General features: G+C 62.6%; 4 protein-coding genes across 4 annotated transcripts in view; 3 read left to right on the top strand and 1 right to left on the bottom strand.

Moving 5' to 3' along the window:
• F751_4434 (Vacuolar protein sorting-associated protein 32-like protein 1) overlaps positions 1-358 on the top strand; it is a gene marked incomplete at both ends in the record, with an annotated part of 2229 nt that extends 1871 nt beyond the window's left edge. Inside the window, one exon of the mRNA XM_011401829.1 lies at positions 290-358. Coding sequence (XP_011400131.1) covers positions 290-358 — 69 coding nt within the window. The remainder of the gene's footprint in view (positions 1-289) is intronic.
• Positions 359-686: 328 nt separating this feature from the next.
• Positions 687-2246, top strand: F751_4433 (putative methyltransferase WBSCR22-like protein; the record flags this gene model as incomplete). Its single annotated transcript, XM_011401828.1, has 5 exons — positions 687-923; positions 1139-1294; positions 1486-1602; positions 1779-1883; positions 2004-2246. The coding sequence occupies 5 exons, from the start codon at positions 687-689 to the stop codon at positions 2244-2246; spliced, it is 858 nt and encodes a 285-aa protein (XP_011400130.1).
• Positions 2247-2579: 333 nt separating this feature from the next.
• Positions 2580-4301, bottom strand: F751_4432 (Replication factor A protein 2; the record flags this gene model as incomplete). The annotated part of the gene is made up of 6 exons (XM_011401827.1): positions 2580-2708; positions 2835-2923; positions 3014-3062; positions 3335-3460; positions 3678-3903; positions 4222-4301. The coding sequence occupies 6 exons, from the start codon at positions 4299-4301 to the stop codon at positions 2580-2582; spliced, it is 699 nt and encodes a 232-aa protein (XP_011400129.1).
• Positions 4302-4660: 359 nt separating this feature from the next.
• Positions 4661-9367, top strand: part of F751_4431 (ATP-dependent zinc metalloprotease FTSH 10, mitochondrial) — a gene marked incomplete at both ends in the record, with an annotated part of 6985 nt that continues 2278 nt past the window's right edge. The window contains 8 exons of the mRNA XM_011401826.1: positions 4661-4827; positions 4965-5369; positions 5531-5691; positions 6256-6322; positions 6513-6933; positions 7145-7280; positions 7941-8128; positions 8334-9267. Of these exons, the coding sequence (XP_011400128.1) occupies positions 4661-4827; positions 4965-5369; positions 5531-5691; positions 6256-6322; positions 6513-6933; positions 7145-7280; positions 7941-8128; positions 8334-9267 (2479 nt within the window). The remainder of the gene's footprint in view (positions 4828-4964; positions 5370-5530; positions 5692-6255; positions 6323-6512; positions 6934-7144; positions 7281-7940; positions 8129-8333; positions 9268-9367) is intronic.

Genomic DNA, 9367 nt, shown 5'->3' with positions numbered 1-9367 from the left:
GGTTCGTCCCGTGTCGAGATGGGGGGCGGGGAGGGTCTGACATTGCAGGAAAGCACCTGGAGGGGACCAGCGGGGCATGCAGTGGGGGCAGCACTCACGAGCCCAGCTGGTCATGCCTTGGCGTGGCCGTCTGTGCGCCTACGTTATGTCAACCTGGGTTAGCATGCGGGCAGGAGAAATGCCTCGCACCGGGCGGGGCATGCCATACAGTCGTCATACTGGACGTCCCAACCCTTTGCTCTGGCCGCAAGACCCATTGACCACCCCCCACACATCCCCCATCCTGCAGCCCGCTGCCGTGGCAAAGACGGCTGAGGAGTTGGAACTGGAAGAGCTGCAGGCGGAGCTTGCAGCATGAGAGTCGCAGGCATGCCCTCCCACCGGCGCCCGTCCTGCTGGAACCCTTGGGACAGTTGTCCACCCAGAACTTGATTGCCTACTGTACATTAATGGGATCCTCATGGCAGGAATGTTTATCAGAAAACGGGGGAATGGGGTCCGGATGGATGGATATCCTGCCACCGCGCGCGAAGGGGCAGCGTTGGAGGCGCGCGGAGTGTTGGAGCATCCATGCATGTGTTCGCGAAACAATTTTCATCACGCACAGCTCGTCGACGCGACTATATCACAATATACATCCCCAAAGTGTTTTCCCTCACCAATCCCCGCGGCTCTGCCCCGCCACTATGGGTCGCTCCGACCGGCCCGAGCTCACGGCACCGCCGGACGTGTTCTACAATGAGGAGGAGGCCAGGAAGTACACAGACAATACTCGCATGGTCAACATTCAAACACAGCTGACGCAAAGAGCCCTGGAATTGCTGGCGCTGCCCGATGATGGCAGGCCCAAGTACCTCCTGGATCTGGGTTGCGGCTCGGGACTGAGTGGGGAGACGCTGACCGATGCCGGCCATGTCTGGCTGGTGAGAGGGTGCTGGAGTACCAGCCTCTGAATTTGAAGTCTCGACGCTGAATTGCACGGAAGATGTCTCGTCTGGCTAGGTCAATGTCCAGACTGTTGGTCCCTCCCCTGTCATGGAGGGACCGTGCTTGGTGTCCCACTTTGCTTCTAGGGGCTCTCCACAGCAAGGCAGCCTTTCACCTGCATGAAAGCACCTTCTCCTTTCTTCATACACAGGGTATGGACATCAGCCCTTCAATGCTGGGGATTGCCCGGGAAAGGGAAGTGGAGGGGGACATCTGCCTCCAGGATCTCGGCCACGGACTGCCGCTCAGGCCCGGCATGTTTGACGGCGCCATCAGCATCTCCGCCGTGCAGTGGCTCTGCAATGCGGTGCGGGGATGGCTGGGGTGCCGGTCTGGAACCTTAAGGCTTCAAATCGTGGCGAGGGTCGTGGAGGATTACCTTAGTTTACGGTCTTGCATCCAGAGGCGAGAATGGGCATCCCTCCCCTGCACAATTGAGCATCCATGCCTCCTAGGAGCTGCCTGTTCAGCACACCCCTCCCCTTCGTCCCCTCACAGGATCGCAGCTCCCATGACCCTCGCAAGCGGATGAAGCGCTTCTTCGAAACCTTGTATCGATGCTTGGCCAAAGGGGGCAGGGCTGTACTACAAATCTATCCGGAAAGCACAGATCAGGTGCGGGGCTGAGCAGAGCTGTGCTGAGGGTGCAGAGGCTCCCTGCATCTGTACAGCAAGCGTGAGATGAAATGGATGGGAGATGATGCCATCCTGATGGAGTAGGATGCACGATTTTGTCAGCTTCCATTGTAAACCACCCCCGAATTCCCCAACATTCTTTGTCCGTTTGACAGGCTGCGCTGCTGACGAATGCTGCCATGAAGGTTGGCTTCTCGGGGGGTCTGGTGGTGGACTTCCCGCACAGTACACGTGCCAAGAAGTACTTCCTGGTCCTGCTGGTAGGTCAAGTGCCTGGTGCAGAGGCATTCTGTAGATGCCGATTGGTTCTAATGCCGACTTGGGGTGGCACATCCCGTCGCCAATGTCCATATTCCCCCCTCGTCCCATCTCATGTGCAGGTGGGGGGCCACGCCGCGCTCCCTGCGTCCCGTGGGATGGACGGTGAGGATCCGAGCGACGAGGAGGAGGCCTACGGCGCGGTCCAGGTCGGCCAGCGGCGGACCAAGCGGCGCAAGGGCGGGAAGGCGGGGAAGGGCGTGGAGTGGATCGTGAAGAAGAAGGCGCAGCAGCGGGGGCGGGGCCACGAGAACATCAAGCCGGACACAAAGTACACCGGGCGGAAGCGCAAGGTGCGATTCTGAGGCCGGCGCGTTTGAGCGCGCTCCTTTCCAGGTGCTCATGGCCAGAGACAGCAGGTGCGCTGCTGCAGGCTTGTGCAAACCGCTGTGCATGGCCTCTGTTGGCCATCCCATCTCTACTCCTATGCCAGCTTTTGGGACCTGATCTTGCCATCACTGTCATGCTCTCATGCAAACTGGCCTATTGTTATCCAGTCACGCCTCAGAGGCAGCATCCAATGGAGGGTGTCTGTACTCTCGTGACGGTGTGACTTCCAGATTGATGCTCATTACAACCTAGGGCAAACCCCAGACAGCCCTTGTGCCGCCATCCAACAGCCTGGCAGTAGGACAGCCTCAGAGGGCGTTGCAGGGCTTGTAGTGCTGGTCATCCTTGGTGGAGTACAGCTGCCCGTCGTTCTGCAGGGCTTCCACCGCGTCTTGGATCTGCTGCACGGTGTAGCGCCCGCCACTCCGCGCCACCACCTGGATGAAAGACAAATGGGACCAGAACGCGCTTGTGGCAGCGAAGATCAAGAGCGTGCCGCTTGGGGGAAACTCCTCAATCAGCCCCAACCTGGCATCATACCCCCTCGCCACCCCAATGCTCACATCTGAGATGCTGGCGCCGTTCTCGTTCTGCCCGCCTATGGCATGGAAGAGGCCCAGGACGTCGTTCAGGACCGGGGTCAGCCCAGCCACTGCGGTTGCGCCGGGCAGGGGTCCTGCCGCGGCACCGTAACCCACGGCCGCGCCGGCCGGGGCCGTGGCATCGGCAGCCGGCAGGCCACGGGTCAGGTGGAGGTGCTGGAAGATGGTCTGCAGGCCATGGTAGGTGACCTGTGAAGGGAGGGGATGGAGGCGGGAAGAGAGTCAGGAGTGTACCACTGGGGCTGACACAAACAAAGGATCACCCGAGCTACAGCCTCGGCGAAACCCTTCTCAGCGAGGGTCCTGTTGATGCTCTGCTGGCAACGCCCAATCAGTCCAGGCCCCTTGCAGCAGACTCCAGTCAAGTGTTCTATGCCTAGGAGGACAAGCAGCCTGCCCTGCAATGCAGGTAAGTACAGCCATCCACATCCCTTCAGCCTGCACCATCCATTCTCACCCACCTCATTGTGGTCGGTGATCAGGCGGATGTTGAAGGCGACCAGCATCTTCTCGCGGTTGAAGTGGTTGACGTGGCCGTGCGCACGCACATACACCCCCACCCGCCACTCGGCGCGGTGCTGGCGCTCCTGCACGAGAATCGCGGTCGGGGATCACACATTTGGGATGTGGAGAGGCCACAGGAGACCTGCATGTGCCTTGGCCGCATGTGCACGATAGGCTGCACATGCGCAAACGAGGATCGAGGCGCAGCAGCGCAAAGCCGCAGCATGGAACGATTCGACAGCTCCTCGACACCCCCACCCTCCCTCCCTCCGCCGCACAACAACAACATCAAAACCTCACCAGGGCGTCGTCTTGTTCTGGGATCCAGTACTTGGTCAGCATGGTCCCCGTGCCATCGTCCAGTGTGTAGATGCTGACCAGGTTCTGCTCCTCCACGGCCGTGATCTTGCCCACCAGGGTGACGTTGGTCACATCCCGGCCATCCACCGACAGCTGGTCGTCGGCGGTGGCGGAGGCTGCATCGTACAGCTGCTTGATGGTGAAGGCGCGCAGCGTCTGGTTCTTGCTGTCGTACGTCGAGCGCTAGGGGGTGGGGGGAAAAGGGGTGGGGAGGTGCTGGGGAGGGAATGGATGAGCGCCAGGCGCGGCCGACGGGCTGCAGAGATCCACACACAGCAGGCAGCGGTGCCCTTCCAACCCCATAGCAGGCAGTCTACCCTTCCACAACCCAGCACACCTTCTGTGCGCTGCCACCAGCGGTTGCGCCTTGGCTGGAGGTGGATGTTCGGGAATGGGACGCGTCATTCATACTCCCCCTGCCAGCAGATGCATTCCCGACACCCCGGCATTCAAATCCAAGCGCAAGCCCAGCTCACAGCCCCACCTGGGCATGAAGCCACCGCCCGCAAACTGCGAGGCGGAGGCATCGAATCCGCCGTTCCCTGCTCCGTAGAATGTCGTCATGGATGGTCGAGCTGTGCTACTCTGGTCGATCGCTCTCGGTCGTACTTCCACCAAACGCTCAGGCTCGCGCCAAGGATATGCCTCCAACGACAGATTTTGGAGGGCAAGGGATGTGATGTTTGACTGTCGCCACCTCGTGCACATGCTGTGTTCCTACCTCTAGCAGGCCCGGACTTGAATTCCCGTGCTATGCGTGCTCCCTCCACAAGTCGGTCCCCCGCCCGATTCTCGCGTCACTCAGCAACAACTCTCTACGAACGTCACAGACGCCACCGATGATGCTCTGCCTGGACTCACAATGAGTTTAGTGTGCCATGTAAGCCCCTCCTGCTCCTCCATGCAGCTCTCGCGACTCAATCATGCGCTGCCCAGACCCGGCGCCTGGAGCCCAGGTCATGCACGTCATCACGGGCGCCGCGTCGCTGTCCATGCGACCCCACGCGCAGAGGGCGGCTCTCAGGAAATACCGGAATCGGTGGCGACATATCGTAGCTCTGATGGGCGCCTCAAAGCTGCAGCTGGACCGGTGAGGTCTCCATTCCAGATGCAAGCATGGCTTTGAGGGTCTCCAGATAAACAAGGAAAGTGCTGTACACCCACCGAAGCCCACACCTGAAGACTCCCCCCCCCGGAAAACATCTACATGAGACAGTCCTTTCAGAGGAAGGCGGCATCCGGCGAGGACCCCTGGGGCTTCTACTACCAGGTGGCAGAGAGGAACCTGGTGTGGTCCGAGGACCTCACCGCTCGCCTCCTGAAAGCCGCGGTGGCGGCCGGGCTGGGCCTGGAGGAGGAGGAGGTGGAGCAGAGGCTCGGGCGGCTGACCTGCTACCTGCCGGACCTGGTGCACAAGCTGCCGCGCATGCGGGCCCCGCTGGTGCAGGCCCTGGTGGAAAGGGTGGACGAGATCCCCGGCCGCGTGCTGGAGCTGCGGCAGGTCCTGCCGCGCGCCAACCTGGGCCGGATGCTTGCCGACCATCCAGGCGTGGTGCTGAGCTGGAGTGCCAGGGGGCTGCAGGATGCGGTGCTTCGGCTGGAGGCCCTGCTGCCCGGCATCGACGTTGAGAGGTGGGCTGGGATGAGCAGGCAAGGAATTTGAACTGGGGCGGACCTGTGGGAGCGTAGCTGCGGCACTATTGGGAGGATGGAGTAGACGGGTCACCAATAATTGGCCCACTCCCATGCACTCGCCAAGCACGTAATCCGCGCCTCCGCCCCCCAAACAACAGGGTGATAGCCGAGTTCCCTGTGTATCTGGATGTCGAGGGGGTGCAGGATGCCATACGCGAGGCCGAGCGCCTCTTGCCAGGATACGATGTGCGTGCAGCCATGGCACGGGACCCGGAGGTCATCCACAGCTTCCAGAAGATGTCGGCCATGATTCCATATGGTGGGCCAGTGGAGAGGGGCTCGGGAGAGGGAAGTGTTTGTCGAAACGTGTTGCTTCCTGCCGTCGTGCAAGGGGTCTCTTGGGATACTCATCGTCAATTGTTCCATCTCCACCATGCCTCAGATCCACCGGGTCCAGTGACTGATGAGGAATGTGCTGGACCCTGAATAAGCTACCCAGCCCCTGGTCTGGAGGCTTCTGTGACATAACAAAGGTGTATGTAACAACAGTAAATCTCACATGCGATCCCTCGGCGCGTTGATTCCCACTCAACCTGTAAAGTAGTCAAACGGTGCACCCCCCAGCATGCCGAAAGGGCATCTCGGATCCTGGATCCGGCAGGGAAGAGAGCCCCTCGTTCCAGAGAGTGATCGGCAGACGAGTTGTAACTGTGGGTTGATACACTCGTATATCGCGGTCGGATACCTGCGATGCTGCTGGAGGCGCATCCCAAGCACACGGCCCTGCTCGAGCGGGAGGCCACCGCGCAGAGCCTCATCAATCAATATGACGACCTAGACCTGGTGTCTCCCGACACAATCCAAGCGCTCAAAGCATCCATAGATGCCGTCATGTCGCAGAGCAGGCAGGCCATGCGTGATCTCGAGCTCGTCAGCGAGGAAGGCAGCGGGTGCGTGGTGTAAGGTCGATGAACACACTTCCGAGCCAGGAGTCGGGTCACAGCGCCAGGGGCATGTCATCCATGCGGTTTTCGGCAAGCACACTCGCTTCCTGCAGGGTATGGTCGTGCACTGTTCCACCAGACACTCTTCACCCCTTCACCTGGAACTGCCCTCCACCTGCCGCATCCCCACTCCCAGGGAGGCCGAGGCCCAGAGCAATGCTGGCCTCATCACCCGGCACAAGGCCACCCACGAGGCCCTGCAGAACGCGCTGACCGCCGCCGCGCAGCGCCGACGAGCGGCCCTGGCGGCGTCCGGCGCCTCCCAGCGACGCGAGCTGCTGGGCGCGGCCTCGGCCCAGGGACTCTCGGCTGCCGCCGCAGCGCAGCGGGCCGCGGCGGCCTCCTCCCGTCTGGCCACCTCCCAGAACGTGACCCAGGGGCTGAAGCGGGCTCGCCAGGTGCTGGCGGAGGAGCTGCAGCACACGTCTGCCACGTTGGCCGCCCTGGACTCCAGCCACGGCCAGCTGCGCGGGGCGAGAGACGAGTACGTCGGCCAGGCGCCCCTGCTCAAGAGATCGCGGCGCCTGCTGCGCACCATCAACTGGCAGAGCAACCTGGTGCGGTCCGGGGGGCGCGGGGGAGCTGCCTGCCTGCTCGACAATGGTGCCGAGGGACATGCTGACAAGTGGCTGTTGCGGCAGGAACATTCTGCTCACATGGAGGGGGTCGGGATCCTGCGACCACCGGAGGGAAGGCGCTACTCATGATGCTGCCCATGTACGCGCCTTCCAGCAGTGCAAGCCCCCATCCCAACAAATATCCCATCAGGACAACATCCTCCTGTGGACCGGCGTCATCATCTTTGGTGCCGTGGCCTTATACATCGTCCAGAAGCGTGTGTCCTACTTTGTCCCCGGGTCGCTGAAGCCAGGAAACGTCCTCGCGCTGCTGAGGCACAGGGCCGGTGCTGGTAGACCAGGGCCGGGGGCACAACCCCTCACTCAGGCGAGACTGGCCGAGGACCCTGGTCCTGGGATGCCGACCGGCCTCACTGACGTGAACAGCATAGGGAGACCGGCCCAGCAGGTAATCTTCTCAGACGGATCGGCCCCTCTGGTCAAGCAGGCGCGGGAGCAAATCCAGGAGCCTGGGCTTCCGGCTGCCTCCCCAGCTGTAGCCAGGGAGGAGGTCAGGAGGGCCACCCAGGTTGGCCCAGCTGTCCAAAACCCCTCTCTTGACCGTCAGGCACCTACATGGCAAGAGCATGCCGAGCTATAGTCTCATGCATCTTCCCCTGATGGGTCTCTGTAACATGACGTGTCCGAAATGCTCCACATAGCTGTTCAGCATAGAAAGCAAATTTTGGGCAGAGGGATTGTGCTGACTGGACAACCATCATTGGGCACATCCAGACACGTCCAAAAAGTCTGCATATTCTCACATCATCGCACGCAGCCGCACAAAGCCCCCTTTTGTGCACATTGAATGCGTGAGGGGTCTCGTGCATTTTCATTACCCAGCCCGAGTTCGTGCTGGTAGAGTAGGATGCTGTCCCGCAGTGGTGCGCTGCGCCAGCTGCAGCGCATCCTCCAATCCAGTTCGCAGTCGGGAGCCGTCACATCAGGTGCAAGCCATGCCGGATCCGTGATCGCGACGCTGGCGGGCGAGGCCGTGGCCTCTGGCCCCACTACCACGTCATCCCAGGCAGCCCAGACGGCAGTCCGATGCTTCCGCAGCCTGGTGCAGCATTCCCAGCAGCAGGCGGGGGCCCCGGTGATGTCTGCCCGACAGTTCAACCGGCAGCTGCAGAAGGTGGGTGGGGTGGAGCGTAATCGGCTGCTGCGGGCGGGCCCACGGATTGTGTGGTGTGCTTGCTCTACACCCTGCATCGTGTGTGGGCCGCGCGTGTAGAACTGCAGCCTCTACCGACACTCTGCCGAGGCCTGCTTGTTGAGCCTTGTTATGGCTGTCAAACCCTCCAATCTCTCTGACCTGCCCTCCTCCTCAATCCCTGCAGGTGGAGCGGCAGCTGGGGCGGCGCCTGTTCAGCACCGACCCGCCCCCGCCCAAGGGCTGGAGCAAGTTTTATCCCAAGCGCAAGGGCGCGCCCGGCAAGGGCGCGTCCGGCAAGGAGGTTCCCCCTGGGAAGAAGGAGACGGTGGACTTTTTGGAGGCCCTGCGCGCCAACGCCGGCCCCCTGCTCATCATGGTCCTGGTGTCCCTCTTCCTGCTGCCCAGCCCCAGCACCCAGACCAGCCGCGAGGTGTCCTTCCAGTGGTTCCGTGCCCACGCGCTGCCCACCGGCGCGGTGCAGCGCGTGGAGGTGGTCAACCGGAACAAGGTCCGTGTCTACATGTCTGCCGCGCCGGGCGACGGGCTGGGCATCACGGGCGACGCCCAGGCGACCATGGAGACTGGCGACGGCGCGGGGGTGGGTTCGGGGGGCGGCGCCGCCGACCCCATCCCCGCCCCGCCGTCGCTGTCCCCCCCCAGCGGGAAGCGCGGCGGCCAGACGGTGCTCTGGTTCAACATCGGCAGCGTGGACGCCTTCGAGCGCGCGCTGGAGGCCGCGCAGGACGCACTGGGCGTGCCCGCCGATCGGCGCGTGGACGTGACGTACGTGGACGAGGTTATGTGGTCGAGCGAGCTGTGGAAGCTGATGCCCACCATCCTGCTCATCGCGGGGTACGTCTGGTTCACGCGCCGCCAGCTGGGCCAGATGCTGGGCGGGCAGGGCGGCGCGGGCGGCGCGCGCGGCATCTTCAACGTGGGCAAGGCCAAGCTGGGCGCCATGGACCCTGCGGCCGCCAAGGTGTCCTTCAAGGACGTGGCAGGGTGCGACGAGGCCAAGCTGGAGATCATGGAGTTTGTCAACTTCCTGAAGAAGCCGGGGAAGTACAAGGAGCTGGGCGCCAAGATCCCGCGCGGCGCGCTGCTGGTCGGGCCGCCAGGTGGGGTGGCGGAGGTCGGCGCTGGGAGCTGATGGGTGTGCCCCGGCGATGGCTCGCCTTGCGGACAACCCCCCCGGCTTCCCCACTGCGCCTCCTGAGC

The sequence above is a fragment of the Auxenochlorella protothecoides genome (assembly GCF_000733215.1).
Source record: "Auxenochlorella protothecoides strain 0710 unplaced genomic scaffold scaffold53, whole genome shotgun sequence".
NCBI lineage: Eukaryota > Viridiplantae > Chlorophyta > Trebouxiophyceae > Chlorellales > Chlorellaceae > Auxenochlorella > Auxenochlorella protothecoides.
The sequence above is the reverse complement of the archived record's forward strand: the minus strand, read 5'-3'. Positions and strand labels throughout refer to the sequence as shown.